Source organism: Heptranchias perlo, unplaced genomic scaffold (assembly GCF_035084215.1).
Source record: "Heptranchias perlo isolate sHepPer1 unplaced genomic scaffold, sHepPer1.hap1 HAP1_SCAFFOLD_44, whole genome shotgun sequence".
In the NCBI taxonomy this organism is placed as follows: domain Eukaryota; kingdom Metazoa; phylum Chordata; class Chondrichthyes; order Hexanchiformes; family Hexanchidae; genus Heptranchias; species Heptranchias perlo.
The window spans coordinates 8328942-8353134 of record NW_027139453.1 but is presented as its reverse complement, the minus strand read 5'-3'; the positions used below and the strand labels follow the sequence as shown (position 1 = coordinate 8353134).

General features: G+C 45.2%; 1 protein-coding gene across 1 annotated transcript; it reads right to left on the bottom strand.

The window, feature by feature from the left end:
- Positions 1-17477: 17477 nt before the first annotated feature.
- LOC137312920 (probable G-protein coupled receptor 139) lies at positions 17478-20541 on the bottom strand. The gene is made up of 2 exons (XM_067979294.1): positions 20490-20541; positions 17478-18376 (listed from the first exon to the last, which is right to left on the bottom strand). Exon 2 carries the CDS (start codon positions 18297-18299, stop codon positions 17478-17480), a length of 822 nt encoding a protein of 273 aa, XP_067835395.1. The 5' UTR covers positions 18300-18376; positions 20490-20541.
- Positions 20542-24193: the final 3652 nt, after the last annotated feature.

The following is a 24193-nucleotide window of genomic DNA, read 5'->3' as shown; positions in this document are numbered from 1 at the left end:
ATCCTCGTGCCCCTAATGGTGCATCCCCAGGGACTGGAGCATGGGTGGTGGGAGGCTGCTGAACTTCAATGGAGGAGAGTGCAGATGGCCGAGGAGGTCGACCTCGAAGATCTCTGGGTGAGAGGGCCCGGCTTCAGACTGCATCATCTCGGCATGGGCTGCAGCAGTCTGGCCTGGTTGGCTGACAGGCAACGACAAGGGCACTGGCAGAGTGGCAGGGGTGGGAGCAGGAATTCTGTCGCCCGGAGAGCGGACAGCAGACTCAACTGCCATGGCACCATTGCCACTCTCTCGGAGCAGCGCCTCAGCACTCCTCGTTGGAGAGCAGATTGCTGGAGTGATGGAACGCACTGAAAGTTCCGTTCCACCCAAAGCCGCGATAACAGCAGTCTGAGCCAGGAACGCTGCAGTCTGGGCTTCCAAAGCAGCAGTCTGAGCTCCAATGCAGACGTCCAGCACCGCATTGACCATGGCCGCAGCGTTGGCCCATCCAATGATGGCCAGCACTGGCTCCTCCATGGGGGTAAGGACGTGTCGGCCTTGTCCTCCTCCAGTTCTTCCTTGCCACCTCCCGAAATGCGCCACCTTCTCCTACAAGATTGAGGGAAGTGTGTCAGTGAGTCTCCTGCAAAATGTTTGGATGATGTGGCTGTTATGGATGAATAGCATGTAAGTGTGTGTGACCTGTGAGTTGGGGGTGTGCGGCTTGCACCACCGGTAATGTGTGAGGGTGAGAGGAAGATTGGACGAGTTGAGTGCCGCTTGAAATAATTTGTATGTATGTGGGTGATGGGGGATTTCGTGCGTGGAACAGTGGATGAGACGAATGATACAGTTCATAGTATCATAGAAAGTTATGGCACAGCAGGAGGCCATTCGACCCATCGTGTTGGTGGCTGAAGTTGGGTGAAATGATAGTCAGTTCCTTGTCTTGCCTTTATTTCAATGTTACAGTGCGATAAGCAGGATACAGTCAAGCCGAGACACGAGCTCTTGAGACAGTACACCCTCAACAGCCAAAGCGTGGTCCTGATCTCTTTATGCCACCTTTGATCATACCTTGGACACGCCCACCGAACCCCACTTAAGACACACAGACTGGGTATCTTTGTCTGCCACTCAAACACCACTTAAAACCAACTGGCTTTGGAACAGTCATTTCACCCACAAAGACTAGTCCGTCTTTGTTCACCTCAATTACGTGTGAGTTTTCTCCCATCAAACTCAATCTTGCCCCGATTGCTGTGTCCTGTTTAGAGTAACGTGTGACTTCCCTGTATTTGACCGGTCTTTGTTTCCTGGACTGGTTGTCTCCGTTCATCGTTCACCAGGCAGCAAGTTCAATCCTATCTATATTTTCCCCAGGCTTTGAGTAATACCCAATTTGCATCTGTACAACAGGAAGTCAATTGTTAGGCAAGGGCATGGTCTCGACTTGACGTTAGTTGGGTGGTTGTTCAACCCTCTCAGGCTCCATTGTTTCTCTTTCCCTCATTCATGTCTCAACGGTAGGAAACGCCACTTGACAGTTGACCTCACTCACCTTGACGAGTCGTGTCAAATCATTCAACTTCTTCCTGCACTGCATCCATGTTCTTGGTGCTACACTCCTGGCATTGACCCCGTTCAATACTTCCTCCCACTGTCAATTGACCATATGCCTGGAGGTCCTCTTGACCCCCGCCCCTCCGACCAGCGGATATAGGATGCCCCTCCTCCTCTCCACCTCTTCCACCATAGAACCTTGGTGCACGCTCTCACAGGCGCAGCCATTCACAGTGTCAGCTGGTGCTCAGTGGGTCGCCCTCTCATGAGTCAGAAGGACGTGGGTTCAAGACTCACTCCAGAAACATCAGCACAAAATCTAGGCTGACACTCCAGTGCAGTACTGAGTGAGTGCAGCATTGTCGGAGGAGCCGTCTTTTGGATGAAACATGAAACCATGGCCCGTTCTGCCCTCTCAGGTGGACATAAAAGATCCAATGGTCACTATTTCGATGAAGAGCGTGGAGTTCTCCCCTGTGTCTTGGGGCCAATATTAATCCCTCAACCAACATCACGAAAACACAGATTATCTGGTCATTATCAATCTGCTGTTTGTGGGAACATGCTGTGCGCAAATCGCCTGCCAGGTTACCTACATTACAATAGTGACTACACTTCAGTGGCTGTAAAGCGCTTTGGCATGTCCTGAGGTTGTGAAAGGCGTTTTTAAATGAAAATCTTTATTTTTTTTTCCTGCAATATATTTCAGCATAGATTTACTTCCCAATGGGCTTCCATGGCAGCCACATTGCACCTCCCCTTTAAGAGATGCAGGCTGAATTTAAGTAGAACGAGCCACTCCCGGTATCTGGACACCTCGCTGGTGCCTGCAGCGAATTAACAGCGGAGGTAGCACTGGCTGCATGCAGCAATCATTGAAATCATCGGGCAGCAGGTATGTTAGGTGCTGCCTGCATCACCACCAACGGGTGTGGATTAATCGCACACCGCGGTCGCAGCATCCGCGTTCGTTGATAATCCAATAAAAGCAGCTCTGTGTTTATAAATACCTCAATATATTTCACCCGGTGTCCAGAACTGTGAGGCCTCCTCCGATGTGACAGCTTTCTGTGTTTAAAAGCACCGCAGTGTATTTCACTCCATGTCCAACACTGTGAGGTCTCCCTCGATGTGACAGTTTTCCGTGTTCATAAACACTTCTGTCGCAATGGATGGGCCGACTTGCAACAAGTTTGTCAGACCACGCACTGGAGACCTTGGTGGAGGAGATGGACGCACAGACCGGCATCCTGTATTCGTGGGGGGGGGGGGGGGTGGCGGGGCAAGAGGTCCACCAGACACTTACTGTGCTCGGATTCAATGCCTGGAGAATTGCACCACGCACATGGATGCAGTGCAGGAAGAAGTTCAACGATTTGACACGAGTGGTCAAGGTGAGTGAATTCAACTGTGAAGTGGCGTCTGCTAACAACTGCACCATTAACCACAACCATGACAGTCACATCGCCCAATCATCTTACAGGACACTCACTGGTGGAGACAGTGCTGCCCATCATTGGGCGGGCCGTCTCTGCGGCCGTAGCCACTGAAGCTGCTGGAGACCTCGACGAAGGGGGTCTGGACAATGCATACCTCATACTCCTTCTCGCTTCCCACTTCTCCCTCATCCCACAAGTTGTTCTGCCTCACGTGCTGCAGATGATGTAAGCACGCACATCTTACTGCCTCCTCTCCCCGCACCAGAACTCAACCCGTGTCACCTTGTCACTGCAGATACCCGAGAACCGTAACCTGCCCAGTCGGAGGGGGAAGAGGATGATGACAGTGATGATGTAGACACACCATCACTCGATTTTATATTCCCAGTCAGCAATCCAGAGACTCACACTGTGCGTAGTTTAGAGGAGGCATCGGCACATAGTGAGACACCAGGCACAAGTGCTCAGGAGCCGGGGCAGGGGGAACAGATACCAAAGGTGCCAGCTCACCGGAGGGCAATAGTTCTGCTACCGAGGAGTCAGTTGAGGTACAGAAGGTGGCTGATGGGCGTACAAAAACAATTGCTTGGTGCACCGGAAAGCCTGCGCACACTATCAAGGGGCATGGAGGAGTCCACCGGGAACTTGGCACAGGGATTTGCACAGAGCTTGGAGCCCATCCCTTCCTACACAGAACGGGTGATCACCTCCAACAGCGCACCTGTGGAACCAACCATGACGCAGAGCCTATTGACCAATGTCACAGCTTCCATTGCAGCAAAAACCAATGTCAAAGGTGTGTATGCTTCATTTGGACGCTCAGACTGTTGCGTTACAGGCTCCATTCTCCAGCAGATCTCCACGATTTCTGAGGCGCTTCCAGCCTTTTGTGCGCCGGACGTCATCTTGGGAAAGGGTTTCGCGTTCCCGCAGATAACGAACGCCGGCAACATGTAAAGTTGGAAGAAGATGCGTTCGATAAGTGTGCAATGCTGATTTAAAGTGATGGACAACATTTTGAGAATAACGCTCAACTCAACGCACAGTCTTAACCCCAACCATCTGAACGTGTCTTGGAGTGACGGAAGGACTCCCACCAGCGCTATTTAAAGGGACCATGCAGGATTTACAGGTTAGCCGCTGGATTATTGCTTCTGGCTACTGATGCATTTGTACCATATTTTGAGGTCTCCTATAATTGAATACTCGGACATGGGGAAATAGCATAACATTTAGAGCCAGGACGTGCAGGAGTGAAGTGAGGAAACGCTTCTACACGCAAAGTGTGGGAGCAGTTTGGAACGCTCTTCTGCAAACAGCAGTTGAAGCTAGCTCAATTGTGAATTGTAAATCTGTGATTGATACATTTCTGTGAACCAACGATATTAATGAATAAGGGACTAAGACGGGTATATGGAGTTCGGCAACAGGTCCACCATGATCTCATTGAATGGCAGAACAGGCTCGAGGGGCTAAATGTCACTGACACTCGCTCTTTCCTGTCATGCACCACCTTCTCCAGCAAGAATGCGAGAATTGTGTCGGTGATCGTACACCGGAATGTTTGGGTGATGTGCCTTTAAAGGTTCAATAGGTGCCAGTTTGTGTGACCTTGCAGAAGTGGTAATGTATGAAGTTGAGGGGAAGCATCTGATAGCAAGGCTTGAGTACTGCTTGAAAGAGTTTGTTGGAGAGTGAGTGATGGCGGGTGTATTGCGTGGAACAGTGGATGAGGCGAGTGATGCATTTGGTAGGAGATGCCACTTGACAGTTGACCTCACTCACCTTGACCACTCAGGTCAAATCATTGAATTTCTTCGTGTACCACATCCATGTTCGTGTTGCTATGCTCCTGTCTTCCGTTGCCTCCCACTGCCTTGGGAGCATATGCCTGGAGGGCCTCTTGCCCCTCTGCAGATATAGGATGCCACTCATTCTGTCCACCTCTTGCACCAAAGTCTCCAGTGCATCATCAGAGAACCTTGGTGCATGCTCTCTCGCAGGCATGGTACAAACTCAGATCGGCAGATTGTTGAGTTCTGGCGTGCAGATCGGAGGATGTGGGTTTTAGTCGTGTGCAGCCTTTTTTTAATGATGTAACAGAGCTCATCATTTTGTAAACAAGGATGGGACCGGCCTCTGTGATGTCCCTGTGCGATTTCTGATCTCCGTTCAGACTCTGTGCGGTTAAGAGGTGCAGCCTGCCTTTAAGAGGTGGGAGCAAACCATGCTATTGGGGACATATTCAATTTAACCCCCATTCTCCTTACTTTACATGAGGCCGGTGTTTATTATCCGCACGTGCGCAAACGCCTTTATCAAAATTGCGTCCAGCGCACATCACACGAGAAATGCACACGCTCATTCCAGACGCGGTTTTGAGGTCTTAGGAGGCCGCATAGCGCCTGAAAAATGGGCGCTGCACGTCCCAATTCCTGGATATATTGTATCTATCGCGTGGAATAGAGCACGGCACAGGTATCGGTCGTTCAGCCCAATTGGGTAACAAAGTTTCCCTGAAATCATAATTGACAATAACAATATTTTGACCAGAGAGGCAGAAACCCTCAACTCATTTAAAAAATACCTGGATGTGCACCTGAGGTGCTGTAACCTACAGTTCTCCGGACCAAGTGCTGGAAAGTGTGATTAAGCTGGACAGCTCTCTTTCGGCAAGCACAGACACGATGGGCCGAATGGCCTCCTTCTGTGCGGTAACTTTCTATGATCATGATGTAATTCTATTATATTATGTATATTTTGCATCGAATGCACAGTACAGCACAGACGCCATTAGGACCAACTGCTATTTCTATTTTACAACTTCTTGTATATGGAATATACCTTTATATATTGTTAGAGTCCGACCATCTCATAACCTTCCTCATACAACCAACAATAGAGTTTGACTAATTCATACCACAGAACACGTTTCTGTTAATTCACTCCAAACAAATTCACACTGCAGTCCCTTTGGCGACACTTTTCAACACACCGTACCTTTGGCGATGCTTATTATACTTTTCAATGCACCGTCCCTTCCGTGACGCCAAGTACACTTCCCCAAAATACCATCCCTTTGGCGATGCCTATTACACTTTTCAATACTCCACACCTTTGGTGATGCCGAGTACACTTTCCCCAATACACCGTCCCTTTGGTGACGCCGAGTACACTTTCCCCAATACACTGTCCCTTTGGCGATGCCTAGTACACTTTCCCCAATACTCCGTCCCTTTGGTGACGCCGAGTACACTTTCCCCAATACTCCGTCCCTCTGGTGACGCCGAGTACACTTTCCCCAATGCCCCGTCCCTTTGGCAATGCCTTGTACACTTTACAATACACGTTCCCTTTGGAGACGCCGAGTCCAATTTCCCAAATGCACCGTCCCTCTGGTGACTCCTAGTACACTTTCCAAATACACCGTCAATTTGGCGATGCCTCGTACACTTTATAATGCACCGTCCCTCTGGTGACGCCCAGTACACTTTCCAAATACACCGTCAATTTGGCGACGCCGAGTACACTTTTCAATACTCTGTACCCCAGCTACTTTACAGCGTCCTCTCTGGGCTGTGTCCAGGTGGCTGTGTCTCGGCAACAGCAGCAGCCTTCTTTCTCTTGTGCCTCACACTGTTAACTCTCACCTGTCTCGGGAAGGTCTTCACCCACTCCAGCCTTAATTACTTCTTAAAGGTGAGGTCCCTTAAAAGAGTCACACATCTCCTCTGAAAGGCGAGATTCCCTTAAAGGGGTACATCCTTGCTCATGGATCAGGGCCCTCAGTTATTCTGCTAAATGGGGCATAAAAGACTGAGTGCGGAATGAGAGGGGTCCTTATAAAGGGGGTTGGGGGGTGTAAGGGGCTGTTTGGGGGAATGAGATGGGCCCTTATAGAGAGTATAAGTGCTGAGTGGGGAATGAGAGTGGATCTGAAAGAGGGGTATAAGGGTTCAATGCGTAATGCGAGGGGTCCGTATAGAGGGGTAGAAGGGACTGTGTGGGCAATGAGAGGGGTCCTTATAAAAGGGTTCAAGGGACTGAGTGGGAAATGGGACAGGTCCTTACAGAGGGGAAAAAGGGACTGGGTGGGGAATGAGCGGCATCCTTATAGAAAGGTATAAGGGACTGAGTGGGGAATGAGAGGTGTCCTTATCGAGGGGTATAAGGGACTGAGTGGAGAATGAGAGGGGTCCTTATAGAGGGGTATAAGGGACTGAGTGGGGAATGAGAGGTGTACTTGTAGAGGGGTACAAAAGAACTGAGTGGGGAATGAGTGGGGTCCTTATAGAGGTGTACGAGGGACTGAGTGGGGAATGAGAGGGATCCTGAGAGAGGGGTATGAGGGAATGTGCCGGGAATGAGAGAGGCCCTTGTAAAGGGTTATAAGGGTTTAACTGGGGAATGCGAGAGGTCCTTTTAGAGTGGAATAAGAGACTGAGTGGAGAAGTTTGAGGGGTTCTCATCCAGGCGTATAATGGACTGAGTGAGGAATGAGTGGGGCCCCGAACAAATGCGTTTTCCACCCCTTCCCTGATAGAGACTCACCCCCTCCACCCCTATTTTTCGTGCCCTCCATGAACCCTCCCCCTCTCCTTCCCTCCATGTCCCAGCTTGGGTATTAGTCCTCAGGTACTGGTGAGATCATTCTGCTTCCTGTTTTATTGCGTTTGTGCGTGCGTAGGTGTGTCTGACAATGTGTCTGTCAGTGTGGGAATGTAGCTGTGAGTGTGCAGGTGTGTCTGTGAGTGTGGCTGTGATTGTGTCTGTGAGTATGGTTCTGTGTGTGTCTGCGAGTGTGCCTGTGAATGTGGCTGTGTGTGTTTGTGAATGTGTCTGTGAATGTGTCTGTGAGTGTGGCTGCGATTTTTCTGTGTGTGTGACTGTGATTGTGTCTGTGAGTGTCGGTGATTGTATCTGTGAGTGTGTTTGTGAGTTTGTCTGTGAGTGTGTCTGTGAATGTGTGTGTGTGTGTGTGTGTGGCTGTGAGTGGTTTGTGATTGTTTCTTTGAGTGTCCCTGTGTGTCTTTGAGTGCGGCAATAATTATGTCTGTGAGTGTGGCTGCGTGTGTGGCTGTGAGTATTGCTGTGATTGTGGCTGTGATTGTCCATGTCTGCGAGTGTATCTGAGTGTGTCTTTGATTGTGTCTGTTTGTGGCTGAGTGTGAATGTGAGTTTTTACATGAGTTCGTCTGTGAGTGTGTCGGTGAGTGTGGTTGTGTGTGCAGGGCTGTGAGTGTGTCTGAGATTGTGACTGCGAATGCCCATGTGTGTGACTGTGAGTGTGGCTGCGTGTGAGACTGTGAGTTTGGTCGTGTGTGTGTCTGTGAGTGTGTCTGTGTCTGTGAGTATAGCTGCGTGTTTTGCTGTGAGTGTTGCTGTGAGTTTCCGTTTCTGTGTGTGTCTGTGATTGTGTCTGTGCGTGGCTGTGAGCGTGACTGTAACTTTGTCTGTGAATTTGTCTGTGAGTTGGTCTGTGATTATGTCTGTGAGTGTGTTTGTGATTGTGACTGTGAGTGTCCCTGTTTGTGTCTCTGAGTGTGTCTGTAATTGTCTCTGTGAGTGTGGCTGTGTGTGTCTTTGTGAGTGTGTCTGTGTGTGTGTCTGTGAGTGTGTCTGTGATTGTGTCTGTGAGTGTGTCTGTGAGTGTGGGGGAGAGAGTCAGGGAGAGACACGAGACTCATCGATCAACACGTTTATTGTGAGACTCGGTTCCAGGTCAGACGTTAATCTCGGGCCTGGTCCAAGGTGGAGAATCTGGTGACGCTGTACCCCTAGGCCTCTGTTGCCGGCGATCTCTCAGACGGATAGTTCACTGTGCAAAGAAACACCAGACAATAAAACACGGAATCTGAGATGAGTGGAACAGTTCGACTGGATGGGCTGAATGGCCTCCTCCTGTTCCTATGAATCAACAGGGAATATTTTGGTATTTAATTGTGGATGAAATGACCAACTTTCCAGATAATGAGATAATAGTTAGAAGGAGCCTTACGGATTTAAAAAGTAATGATCGTGTGTGACAAACCTCTACGAATTAATTTGAGGAGGAAACAGAGAGGGTAGACTGAGAATGCAGTGGATATAGAATACATGGACTTTAGGACAAGGTAGCTCACAGCGTATTCAAGAGAGGATTAAGGGGTATTAAGGGAATCAGGGAGATACAGATGCCGAGAGACAGCGAGAAAGAGACAGAGAGACAGAGTGACAGAGTGAGAGACGGAGACAGCAGCAGTCAGATTGAGCAACAAAGGGAGAGAGGGTGCGAGAGAAACGGAGAGGGTCAGATCGAGAGAGATGGAGGGAGAGACAAAGAGAGAGAGGGACAGGCAGAGACAGGGAGAGAGACAGGCAGAGAGACAAAGTAAGACAGACACACGGGAAGATGGAGAGAGAGCAAGAGAGAAAGAGACAGAGAGAGAGAGAGAGAAAGGGAGAGAGAGAGACAGACAGAGAAAGAGAGGGAGAGAGAGAGATAGAGAGAGAGGGAGAGAGAAAGAGAGAGAGAGAAGGAGAGACAGAGAGAGGCAGAGAGAGGGGGAGTGAGAGAGACGGAGAGAGTGATCGAGTGAGCGAGAGAGAGCGAGAGAAAGGGAGAGACAGAGAGAGACAGACATGGGAGAGAGAGAGACAAAGAGGGAGTGGCATGGAGAGAGGGAGTGAGAGTGGATTCTGTGGCCAGAGAGAGAGGGAGTGAGAGTGGATTCTGTGGACAGGGAGAGAGGGAGTGAGAGTGGAACCTGTCGACAGAGAGAGAGGGAGTGAAAGTGGATTTTGTGGACAGGGAGAGAGGGAGTGAGAGTGGATTCTGCGGCAAGTGAAAATGCTCCAAATTCACTTGAGGTTTTCTCATCTCGTGACAGAGATTCGAGAAACACTTTCCGTTCAGATTGGTCTGTGATATTCAGCGATGGCCGAGGCACCTGAAGGGGAAAGGGAGAGAAGGAAGGAAATAAAAACGTGGGAATGAACAACCGGGAATAAACACCCGAGAATAAACACACATGGAGAGACATCTGGGAATAAACAATTGGGAAATAAAGAATGGGATCAAATTATGGGAATAAACACCAGGAAATAAAAGCGGTGGAATAAACACCCGAGAATTAACGCGATTGAATACACATGAGGGAATAAACTCCTGGGAATATACACCCAGGCATAAATCGGGAATGGGACAGGGACCGATCACTGGAAATAAACACATGAATTGGACAGGGAGAGTTCAATGGGAATAAACGTCCCGGAATTTGATAGGGAGAGATGAAAGGAATTAAAACTCGTGAATTTGACAGGGAGTGATTGAAGAGAATAAATGACCGGGAAACAGACAGGGAGCAATGGATGGGAATAAACATCCAGAGTTTGGACAGGGTAAGATGGAAATGAATAAACACCCAGGAATTGGACAGGGTGAGATGGAAGGGAGTAAACACCCGTGAATTGGACAGGGAGCGATCAAAGGGAATAAACACGCGGTAATTGGACAGTGAGAGATCAAAGGGAATAAACACACGGGAATTGGAAAGGAAAGAGGTCAAAGGGAATAAACACACGGGTATTGGACAGGGGGAGATCAAAGGGGATAAACTCGCTGGAATTGGACAGTGAGAGGTGCAGTGCAATAAAGACTCAAGGATTGGAGTGGGAGAGTTGGATGGGAAAAATCACCCGGGAATGGAAAGGGAGAGATCGAAGGGAATAAATACCCGGGAATTTTGAAAGGGAGACATGGAAGGGAATAAAGACCAGCGAATGAAACATGAAGAGATCGAAGGGAATAAAAACCAAAGAATTGGATAGGGAGAGATGGAAGAGATTAAACACCCTGGGATTGGACAGGGAGAGTTCGAAGCGAATCAACTCACGAGGATTGGACAGGGAGAGTTCGAAGGGAATAAATATCGGAGATTGGACACAGGGAGACCAAAGGGAGAAAACTGCCAGGAATTGGACAGGGAGACATCGAAGGGAATAAACACCCAGCAATTTGATAATGAGAGAGAGAAGAGATTAAACACCCGGGGATAGGACACACGGATACCGAAGGAATGACGCCCGGGAATTGTACAGGGAGCGGTAGAAAGGAATATTTACCCAGTGATTGGACACAGAGAGATCAAAGTGAATTAACACCAGGGAATTGGACAGGTAGAGATGGAAGGGAATTAAAATCCAGGAATTGGACAGAGAGACATGGAAGGGAGAAAATACCTCGGAATTGGACAGTGAAACATGGAAGGGAGAAAACACCTGGGAATTGGACAGAGAGACATGGATGGGATAAAATACCTTGAATTTGACAGTGAAATATCGAAGGCAATAAACACAGGAATTGGACAGAGAGAAACGGTAAGGAAAAAAACACCCAGTAATTGGCCAGGGAGAGATGGAAGGGAATAAACACTCGATGATTAGACAGAGAGAGATCGAAAGGAATAAACACACGGGAAGTGAACGGAGAGAATTGGCCGGGAAATAAACCAGGAATTGGATAGCGATTAATGGAAGGGATTAAATACTCGGGAATGGACAGGGAGAGGATGAAGAGAAGAAACATCCTGGCATTGGCAAGGAGAGGTGGACGGGAATAAACAACTGGGAATTGGAACGAGAGAGATCGAACGGAATAAACCCGCAGGGATTGCAGAGAGAGAGATCGACCGGAATAAACACCTAGGGATTGCAGGACTTCAAAGGTAGTGATCTCAGGATTACTACCGGTGCCACGTGCAGGAACAGGAGAATAGACCGGATGAATGCGTGGCTGCAGGGATGGTGTCGGAGGGAGGGATTTAGATTCCTGGGACATTGGGACCGGTTCTGGGAAAGGTGGGACCTGTCCAAGCGGAACGGGTTACACCCGAGCAGGACCGGGACCAATGCCCTCGCGGGGGTGTTTGCTAGTGCTGTTGGGGAAGATTTAAACGAGAGTGGCAGGGGGATGAGAACCTGAGCCGCGAGTCAGAAAGGAGTAAAGTTGAGAGCAGCAAGAAAGGGGAAGACCCAAGGGAAATTTACAATGCAAATGGTACAAACAGTTGTTCAAGAACAAGTGAAAGGGAAAAACGAAGAGCAGCGGAAAGAAAATCTAATTTAGGCACTACAGATAAAGTAAAAACTAAAAGGCGCAAGGCGATTAACCCAGCATCAAAGCTAAAGGTCAGGCTTGGGTGTGTGGCCCAACTAAGAGTTCTATATACAAATTCACGGAGTATAAGGAATAAATTAAATGAACTACAGGTTCAAATTCAAATTGGAGGGTATGACATGATAGCTATAACTGAGACATAGCTGCAAGATGGTCAGGATTGGGAACTAAATATACCGGGTTATAATGTATACAGAGATCTTATGGGTTGAATTCAGAAAAAGGAAAGGATCCACGAATATAGTGGGAGTTGCATCTAGGAGCCCTGGCAGAAGCTCTGAAGTGCGAGATGGTATAAATACAGAGATTAGATAAGCGTGTAAGAAAGGCATAGTGGTCTTAATGGGGGACTTTAACATTCACATAGATTTGGAAAAGCAGACTAGCAACTGTCAGAAAGGTAGTGAATTTCTTGAGTGTGTCCGGGATAGTTTTCTACAGCAGGATGTCCTCGAGACAACAAGGGGGCAAGCCATACTAGATTTAGTAATGAGTAATGAACCAGATTTTGTTAACGGCTTAACTGTGCGTAAACATCGATCCAATACTGATCATAATATGATCGAGTCCAATGTAATGTTTGAAAGGGAAATACGTGAATCAGCTGCTAAGATTGTAGACCTCGGCAAGGCCGACTTCAATGGGATGAGACATAGACTACCCACAGTAAACTGGGCAAATCTGTCAATGGGTAAAACGATTGATGATCAGTGGGAAATGTTTAAAGAAACATTTAACGTGATACAGAATCGGTTTATACCACTGAGGGGCAAGAACTCTTCTTACCAACAAAAACAGCCTTGGGCAACTAAAGAGATAAGAGACCGTATTAGATATAAGGAAAGGGCATACAAAAAGGCAAAAAATGCACAGATCCTGGCGAATGGGAAAGATACAAAGTTCAACAAAGGGTCACAAAACAGATAGTAAGAGCTACAAAATGAGAGTATTAAAAGAAACTCGCAAGAGATATCAAAACCAATACGAAGAACTTTTATAGTTATATTAGGAAAAAGAGGGTGGTCAGGAGCAGTGTTGGCCTCTTAAAAACTGAAAGTGGGGATATTGTCATTGACAATGGGGATATGGCGTACATGTTGAACGATTACTTTGCGTCAGTATTTACAGTAGAAAAAGAGGAGAGCATGCCGGAAATCCCATGAAAACTAATATTGAATCGGGGACAGGGACTCGATAAAATTAACATAAGTAAAGCAACAGTAATGAAGAAAACAATAGCACTGAAGAGTGACAAATCCCCAGGAGCAGATGGTTTCCATCCCAGGATTTTAAAGGAAGTAGGTGAGCACATTGCGGATGCCCGGACTATAAACTTTCAGAGTTCTCTCGATTCAGGAACTGTCCCTCTAGATTGCAAAATTGCACATGTCACTCCGCTTTTTAAGAATGGAGAGAGAGGGAAACCGGGGAATTATAGACCAGTTAGTCTAACATCTGATGTGGGGAAAATGTTGGAGTCCATAATTAAGGATCGGGTGACGGAACACATCGAGAATTTTCAGTTAATCAGAGAGAGCTAGCATGGTTTTGAGAAAGGTAGGTCGTGCCTGACAAACCTGATTGAATTTTTTTTTGAAGAGGTGACTAAAGTAGTGTACAGGGGAATGTCAATGGATGTTATTTATATGGACTTCCAGAAGGCATTTGATAAAGTTCCACATAAGAGACTGTTAGCTAAGATAGAAGCCCATGGAATCGAGGGAAAAGTACGGACTTGGTTAGGAAGTTGGCTGAGCGAAAGGCGACAGAGTGTAGGGATAATGGGAATGTATTCACATTGGCAGGATGTGACCAGTGGAATCCCTCAGGGATCTGTCTTGTGGCCTCAATTATTCACAATATTCATTAAAGACTTAGATGAAGGCATAGAAAGTCTCATGTCTAAGTTTGGCGATGACACAAAGATTGGTGGCATTGTAAGCAGTGCAGATGAAAACATAAAATTACAAACCGATATTGATAGATAAGGTGAATGGGCAAAACTGTGGCAAATGGAATTCAATGTAGACAAATGTGAGATCATCCACTTTGAATCAAGAAAGGATGGAACAGGGTACTTCCTAAATGATAAAAAGTTAACAACAGTGGATGTCCAAAGGGGCTTAGTGGTTCAGCTGCATAGATCATTGAAGTGTCATGAACAGGCGCAGAAAATAATCAAGATGGCGAATGGAATGCTGGCCTTTATATCGAGAGGACTCGAGTACAAGGAGGCAGAAGTTATGCTGCAGCTATACAAAACCCTGGTTCGACCGCACCTGGAGTACTGTGAGCAGTTCTGGACACCGCACCTTCGGAAGGACATATTGGCCTTGGAGGGAGTGCAGCGTAGATTAACTAGAATGATACCCGGACTTCAAGGGTTAAGTTACGAGGAGAGTTTACACAAATTGGGGTTGCATTCTCTCGAGTTTCGAAGGTTAAGGGGTGATCTGATCGAAGTTTATAAGATTTTAAGGAGAACGGATAGGGTGGATAGAGAGAAGCTATTTCCGCTGATTGGGGATTCTCGGAGTCGGGGGCACAGTCTAAAAATTAGAGCCAGACCTTTCAGGAGGGAGATTAGAAAACATTTCTACACACAAAGGGTTGTAGAAGTTTGGAACTCTCTTCCGCAAACGACAATTGATACTAGCTCAATTGCTAAATTTAAATCTGAGATAGATAGCTTTTTGGCAATCAAAGGTATGAAGGGATATGGGCCAAAGGCAGGTATATGGAATTAGATCACAGATCAGCCAAGATCCAATCAAATGGCGGAGCAGGCAAGAGGGGCTGAATGGCCTACTCCTGTTCCTGTGTTCCTATGTTCCTAGCGATTACCGTATGTTCACTGGGAATGTTAGTGATTACCGGATAGTCACTGGGAATGATAGTGATTACCGAATGGTCACTGGGAATGTTAGTGATTACCGGATAGTCACTGGGAATGTTAGTGATTACCGAATGGTCACTGGGAATGTTAGTGATTACCGGATAGTCACTGGGAATGTTAGTGATTACCGAATGGTCACTGGGAATGTTAGTGATTATCGCATGGTCACTGGGAATGTTAGTGATTACCGGATAGTCACTGGGAATGTTAGTGATTACCGAATGGTCACTGGGAATGTTAGTGATTACCGGATAATCACTGGGAATGTTAGTGATTACCGAATGGTCACTGGGAATGTTAGTGATTACCCGGTGGTCACTGGGAATGTTGGCGATTACCGAATGGTCACTGGGAATGTTAGTGATTACCGAATGGTCACTGGGAATGTTAGTGATTACCGTATGGTCACTGGGAATGTTAGTGATTACCCGGTGGTCACGGGGAATGTTAGCGATTACCGAATGGTCACTGGGAATGTTAGTGATTACCGAATGGTCACTGGGAATGTTAGTGATTACCGTATGGTCACTGGGAATGTTAGTGATTATCTTATGGTCACTGGGAATGTTAATGATTACTGTATGGTCACTGGGAATGTTAATGATTACTGTATGGTCACTGGGAATGTTCGTGATTACCGTATGGTCACTGTGAATATTAGTGATTACCGTGTGGTGTCTGGGAATGTTATTGATTACCGGATGGTCACTGGGAATGTTAGTGATTACTGTTTGGTCACTGGGAATATTAGTGATTACCATATGGTCACTGGGAATATTAGTGATTACCGTGTGGTGTCTGGGAATGTCATTGATTACCGGATGGTCACTGGGAATGTTTGTGATTACCTTTGGTCACTGGAAATGTTATTGATAACCGTATGGTCACTGGGAATTTTAGTGATTATCTTATGATCACTGGGAATGTAAATGATTACCCGATGATCACTGGGAATGTTAGTGATTACCCAATGTTCACTGGGAATGTTAGTGATTACCGTATGGTCACTGGGTCGTCACTGGGAATGTTAATGATTACTATCTGGTCACTGGGAATGTTCGTGATTACCGGATGGTCACTGGAAAAGTTAGCGTTTACCGGATGGTCACTGGGAATATTAGTGATTACCGTGTGGTGTCTGGGAATGTTATTGATTACCGGATTGTCACTGGGAATGTTAGTGATTACCGCATGGTCACTGGGAATGTTAGTATTTACCGTATGGTCACTGGCAATGTAAGTGATTACCGTATGATAACTCGGAATGTTGGTGATTACCAGATGGTCACTGGGAACATAAGTGATTACCGTATGGTCACTGGGAATGTTAGTGATTACCAGATGGTCACTGGTAACATAAGTGATTACCGTATGGTCACTGGGAATTTTAGAGATTACCGTATGGTCACTGGGAATGTTTGTGATTACCTTTGGTCACTGGGAATGTACTTGATTTTCAGATGATCACTGGCAATGTTAGTGATTACCTCATGATCTCTGGGAATGTAAGCGTTTACTGGATGGTGACTTGGAATTTATTTTTTTAATGAATGGACCCTTTCATTTACTAGAGTTCATCGGATGATCCCTGGAAAATGACGTGTTTACCCGAAAATTACTGGGAATATTACTGTTTATCACATCCTCACTGTGAGTGCAAGTGTTTACCGGATGTTGCCTGGGAATGTTAGTTTTTAACGGATTGTCCTTGGGAATTGAAATGTCTACCGGATGGTCACTGGCAATATTCATAATTATTGGTTGGTCACTTGGAATGTAAGTATTTACTGAATGATCCCTGGGAATGTAAGGATTAATGGGACGATCGCTGGTAATGCAAATGTTTTCTGGACGATCCCTGGGAATCTAAGTGTTTACTGGGCGATCCCTGGGAATGTATGTGTTTACTGGTCAATCCTTGGGAATGTCAGTGTTTACTGGACAATCCCTGGGAATGTAAGTGTTTACCGGACGATCCCTGGGAATGTAAGTGTTTATTGGACGAACTCTGTGAATGTAAGTGTTTACTGGACGAACTCTGGTTATGTAAATGTTTACCGAACGATCTCTGGGAATGTAAATGTTTAACGGACGATCTCTGGGAATGTGAGCGTTTAATGGACGATCCCTGGGAATGTAAGTGCTTACTGGAGGATCCCTGGGAATTTATTTTTTACTGGACGAACTGTGGAAATGTAAGTGTTCACCGGACGATGCCTGTGTATCTCAGTTTTTGCTGGGCGAACTCTGGGAATGTACTCGCACTCCTTCCACCGACAAGTCAAATTAGATTTTACGCAGGCAGATTTGTGTTATGGCCCGGTTTAAATTTGAGACTCGCTCTCTTCATACCACTCTGGGATGAAACCGGGGTAGAGTGGATTGGACACAATCTTAAATAGATTTGCGTTCTGTTCAGAAAAGCCTCCGTCTCATCCCGTTATTTTATGAATTTAATAATTATAGTGAAGGGATATTTCACCACATTTTTCAATTGGTGTCTGAATTTAGTCTGGGTCACTGCATAAATGCAAGTGTTTGTGCTACAACTCAGAAGTTGCAGCATAAACCCTGATTCTTGTACAAATGCAGGGAGAGGTAGAATATCATCGCGAAATTTCAACATCCGGTTCCATACAGATTGCACCATAAGCATTGCCCATAACAGTATGAAATTCCCCGAGATAACAAACAGTAAAATGATGGATTTCCTTCGGCTCACCATCTCTGGATCACTCGCACTCTCCCCGCTGTCGTGGCCCCGGAGTCTCCTACGGGCTCTGTTAGCCACTAAAATGTGTCTGACGATTAAAGCATTGAGCAGCAGAATCAGAACAAACGGGACACACGGGGTGAGAATATAATGAAGGAGTTCGATTGCTGTCCACAATTGTGAATCAGAAACTTCGGGTGTTACATTGCAAAACCACGGATCATTATCAAGACTGTATTTACCCGCATACATAAAGTACCAGGTGATGTCCTTTAAACAGCTCAGCACAGTCACTGTTCCGAGAACCACAGCCGCCGTTTTCTCGGTGCAATATTTAGTTTTCAGCTTTTGGCAACAAATGGCCACAAATCGATCAAAGGTAAAAGTTACGGTGAACCAGACAGAACAGTCTGTGGCGGCATAAAGAAGGACAGCGTGGATATTACACACGGGGAAGTACAACAGGAAAAGGAATCGTTCGGAATAAACAATCGGAATCTGCCTCAATATCAGATCAGTGATAACGATCAGTAGATCCGCCGCTGCCATGGACACCAGGTAGCGAGTGACACATTGGGAGAGACCGCACTTTCCCCGAGACAGGATCACAATCGTCACTAAGTTAACTGTAAGGAAGGGAAATAAACAGGGAAATTATACATCAGGCTGTTAACAAAAACAACAGTGTGATGGAGCTCTGAGTGAAATCTGCAACTCATTCCTGACATTCAATAATAGAATCTAATTCCTTTCCCTTTGGAGCTGACGAGAGGTTTAATTGTAAAAATAATCGGTGGAATCATTAAATAAATGGGAACAAATACACCATGAAAGCAATAGGTGGAAGATCAATGAGAGATTAAATGACAGCTGCCCACAGCCCAGCAGATAAAAACACCACCCGAGGTCACAGGGACTGAAACACCAGAACCTCTCAGGAATCCTTCGTGTCCCGGGATCAGTAAACATTTGGAGCGGTGCGATTCGCTTCTGTGCCCTGTATTAGGGAAGGGGAAATGCCACTTGGATTCCTGCTCCTGGGTGGAATATTAATGCGGTTGCATAATATTGAGAGCTGAAATCAATGCAAAAGTAAACTGCAGAAAATGCAACCTGGAAATGCAATTATTACAGGTAATTGTATTTAAAATGCACTCATGTAAATGTTGAGATAATAATTACAAGTGCGCTGCAGTTGTAAAGATAACTAGGCTGCAAAAAGTGTTTTGAAGATTGAGTTTTCTGCCTTTTTGTTGAAATACACAAAGTACAGCTCACTGAAAGGAACTTTTTCCAAATAACATCACAATAACATGAATAAGAATGTGCTGTGACTTCAAATAGTGTGATATCATTGACCATGTAATGTTCCACTAAATGCATTGATTAATATCGAAAACAGATGAATTATCCAATCGGCAAAGTGGTTGGAGATTGCTTTTGTAAAGTATCAGAATACAAATGGGAGAGGTTTGTCCTGGTGCGTTTTTTTGGTTGGAAATCTTGTAGAGAAAAATAGACGAGGAAATGTCAATTTTTTTTCTCATCCTTAGTCCCTCAGTTCCCATCAGCTGAGATCGCTTATCCTCAATTACAGCAAAAGTCAATAAAGGGACACTCTGGGGCTCACTGAGAGATTCACTCAACTGTGCCAGACGGACGTCGGATTCAACTGTAATTTCAAAACAAAGATGGGAAATAAACATATTGCAATGTAACTGAATGAACAGTTTGTGAGAATGTAAATTATACTTGTAATCCTATTCTAGCCGGCAGAAACTGCGACACTAATTGAGAACTGGAGATGTTCGGAATGGAGACACTGACTGTTCAAAATCATGAACGGCATTGAAAGAGTCAATAAGGACATAATGCTTCCAGTGGAAAAAAGGTCGGTAACCGGAGGACACAGATTGAGGGGTGATCGGCAGAACAGCCAGAGGCGACATGAGGAAACATGTTTCACCCAGCGAGTTGCAATGATCTGGAATTCACTGCCTGACAGGATGGAGGAAGGCAATTCAATAGTAACTTTCAAAAGGGTATTAGATAAACACTTGAAGAGAAAAAAATACAGCGCTATGGGAAAGAGAAGTGGAATGATAATATTTGGATAACTCTTTTGAAGAGCCAGCACAGGCACGATGGGCCGAATGTCCTCCTCCGGTGCTGTACCTAATAAGATACTATGACTGGAACTCAACCATTACCGGATAATTTCAGACATTTAAAGGCGTGTGATGTGCCAGGATTTGTCCTCAGACTCTGTGTAAGTAACCATAGAGAGCAGAAGGTGGAAAGTGTCCTAAACCATGAGCACATTCGTCTGAAATGTTAGAAATGTTCAGTGTAGAGAGTAGACTGAAGGTTGTTCAATAAATAGACTCGTCCAATATCATTGCTGGAGTTGGATATCGAATATCTGAATCTTGGTAACACCGTATCAAGTACAGAATCAATAGCCGACAGAAGCCTGGATAGGTTGGGAAATGACAAGGAGAGAAACACAGTTAAGCATGATTTTCAGAATTAATAACTGGATATGGAGATTAAACAGCCACACCAATAGCAGCAAAAATATGCAAGCATTTTTATTTATTAATCAATTCGTTAACAAAGATAAAAAAAAAGTTGAAACAGAAAATGCCATTAATAACTGAATATCTCAAGGTAAACAGCAAGAATAATATTACAGTTAAACATGGGTTATTGAATTAATAACTGGACGTAGAAACTTACGAGGAACACCAGCAGCAGCGAGGAGGGGATAGTATATCTTTTGGATATCCGAAAATACTTTTCCGATCCAAATTTGTTCCAAAACGTATTGTAAATCGAGCTGCAAATCCATGATATTAAATCTGTGAGAGTGGCTGATGGTTTTTATGCTGTTAGCAATGAACTGACTGTTTGAGTTGACACGGCGAAGGGAGCTCCTTATTTAAAGCAGGGGAAAATCCCCACGTCACACAATTAAGCGTCATTGTAACTGGCATTAATCACAGTCATTTAACAAACAGACTTGTTGTCACCATAACAATTTTCCACAACAGAACCTAGCATAATATATACTACACATTTTTAAACTGATGGTAAGCGAATGCGGAATATTTCAACTGCCCATAAAATATCGAGGAAAAAAACAGAGAGAACGGAGTTTCTCCTCCTGTATTGAGCTAAAGCGGAGGAACAAATACGAGATAGTGACAGAGAAAAGCAAGGAATGAAAGCGGAAAAAAGCTGGAACGCAGCATCTGGTTCTCTGTTTTATTCCATCCCAAGCCATCAGCGTACAAATTTCACGATAAAAAACCTTTCCTGAACGAGCAGAATCTTAAAAAGCTCGGATCCCGACGATGGAACGATGAGCTGCTCCCGAGTCAGGCCTTAAACTAGAACAAGACAGCAACAACGTGTTTCTAAAGAGTGACCTTACACAGCCAAACATATCATGGTGTTTACAGAGGGGATGGAAAAATAAAAGGAGCAAAGGATTGACACCAAGGAATCCAAGGAAAACGTTTAAAATAGTAACAAATGAGATAAATATCCTGGAAACTTCTGAACACTAAATGGGACCCATTCGAAACTTTCGCAGTCTCGCAAAATAAAACTGTTAACTTTAACAGTCTCACAGAAACACCCTATAAATATGTATAAACTCACACAACAATCATATAGAGATGAGCACTCACAGAGAAACCACCTGTCACTATTTATAGATTCATACAACTATCATATTGACAGGGACACACTCAGAGAAACAACTTGTCACTCTTTATAAGAACATAAGAACATAAGAAATAGGAGCAGGAGTACGCCAATTGGCCCCTCGAGCCTGCTCCGCCATTCAATAAGATCATGGCTGATCTGATCCCAACCTCAAATCTAAATTCATGCTCCGCGTAACCCCTAATTCCCTTTACTTCTAGGAAACTGTCTATTTCTGTTTAAATTTATTTAATGATGTAGCTTACACAGCTTTCTGGGGCAGCAAATTCCACAGACCTACTACCCTATGAATGAAGAAGTTTCTCCTCATCTCAGTTTTGAAAGAGCAGCCCCTTATTCTAAGATTATGCCCCCTAGTTCTAGTTTCACCCATCCTTGGGAACATCCTTAGCGCATCCACCCGATCAAGCCGCTTCACAATCTTATATGTTTCAATAAGATCGCCTCTCATTCTTCTGAACTCCAATGAGTAGAGTCCCAATCTACTCAACCTCTCCTCATATGTCCGCCCCCTCATCCCCGGGATTAACCGAGTGAACCTTCTTTGTACTGCCTCGAGAGCAAGTATGTATTTTCTTAAGTATGGGCTCCAAAACTGTATGCAGTATTCCAGGTGCGGTCTCACCAATAGCCTATATAACTGCAGCAATACCTCCCTGTTTTTATATACTAACCCCCTAGCAATAAAAGCCAACATTCCGTTGGCCTTCTTGATCACCTGCTGCACCTGCATGCTAACTTTTTGATTTTCTTGCGCTAAGACCCCCAGATCCCTTTGTACGGCAGTACTTTCCATTTTCGCGCCATTAAGATAATAACTTGCTCTCTGATTTTTCCTGCCAAAGTGCATAACCTCACATTTTCGAATATTGTATTGCATCTGCCAAATCTCCGCCCACTAACCCAGCCTGTCTATATCCCCTTGTAGGTTTTTATGTCCTCCTCACTCTCTACTTTCCCTCCCATCTTTGTATCATCTGCAAACTTTGATATGTTACACTCGGTCCCCTCCTCCAAATCATTAATATAGATTGTAAAGAGTTGGGGACCCAGCACCGACCGCTGCGGAACACCACTGGCTACTGGTTGCCAGTCCGAGAATGAACCATTTATCCCAACTCTCTGCTTCCTGTTAGATAACCAATCCTCCACCCATGCCAGAATATTACCCACAATCCAGTGATTCTTTATCTTGAGCAATAATCTTTTATGTGGCACCTTGTCGAATGCCTTCTGGAAGTCTAAATACAATACGTCCACTGGTTCCCCTTTATCCACCCTGTACGTTATGTCCTCAAAGAACTCAAGCGAATTTATCAGACATGACTTCCCCTTCGTAAAGCCATGCTGACTTTGTCCTATTAAATTATGTTCATCCAAATGTTCTGCTACTGTCTCCTTAATAATTGACTCCAAAATTTTACCCACCACAGATGTTAGGCTAACTGGTCTATAATTTCCAGCCTTCTGCCGACCACCCTTTTCAAATCAGGGTGTTACATTAGCAGTTTTCCAATCTGCCTGGACCTTTTATAGATTCATACAACTATCAAATGGACATGAACACACTCAGAGAAACAATCTGTCACTATTTTTAGATTCACACAACTATCATACAGACAGGGACAAAATCAGAGAAACAATCTGTCGCTATTTATGGATTGATTCAACTATCATATAGACATTAACACACTCAGAGAAACAACCTGTCACTATTTATAAATTCTCACAATTATCATATAGACAGGGACACACTCAGAGAAACAACCTGTAAATGTTTATAAATTTACGCAGCTTACGTTGAAGTGTGAAGTGATGCATTTCGGAAAGGAGAATGACGTGAGACAATATAAATTAAGTGGCACAATTTTTAAGTGGGTGCAGGATTGGAGCGACCAGAGGTTAACATTTAGAAATTTTTGTAGTTGGCAAGACCAGTTGAGAAGGCTGTTAAAATAATGCGGGTTCCTCGGCTTTATAAATAGAGGCGTAGAGTAATAAACAAGGAAGTTATGCTCAACATTTATAAATCACTGGTTAGGCCTCGGCTGTGGTATTGTGTCCAATTCTGAGCATCACACTTTCAGAAGGATGTCAAGGCCTTGGAGATGATGCAGGATTTACTTGAATGCTGCCAGGGATGAGGGACTTCAGTTATGTGGAGAGACAGGAGAAGCTGTGGTTGTTCTTAGAACAGAGAAGGTTGAGTGAGAATTAATCGAGGTGTTCAAAGTTAAGAGAGGGTTTGATAGGGGACAAAAGAGGAACTGTTTCCACTGGCAGGTGGGTCGATATCCAGAGGACACAGATTGAATATAATTGGCAAACGAAGCCGAGGAGAGATGAGGAGCAATTTCTCGACGCATCGAGCTATTATGAACTGGAATGCACTGCCTAAAAGGGCGGTGGAAGCAGATTCAATAGTAACTATCAAAAGGGAATTGGATATCTACTTGAAAAGGGGAGTGGTCTTGGGAATACAAACATTGCCTACAGACCCCATGAAGTGTCATGGATTCAGCTCAAACCTCTTGCGGATTATTACCATTACCGCCCTCTCTCAGCTGACGAATCAGTACTCCTTCACGTTGGACATCACTTTTTGAATCGCTGAGGGTAGAAATATCACAGAATGTACTCTGGATGGGGGTATTTCAATGTCCATCACCAAGATTGGCTCCACAGTATCACCAGTGACAGGGTTGGCCATG

Bases quoted from the DNA above. Each gene is read 5' to 3' on its own strand.
- LOC137312920 (XM_067979294.1), bottom strand. From the start codon at position 18,299: ATGGCAGCGGCGGATCTACTGATCGTTATCACTGATCTGATATTGAGG.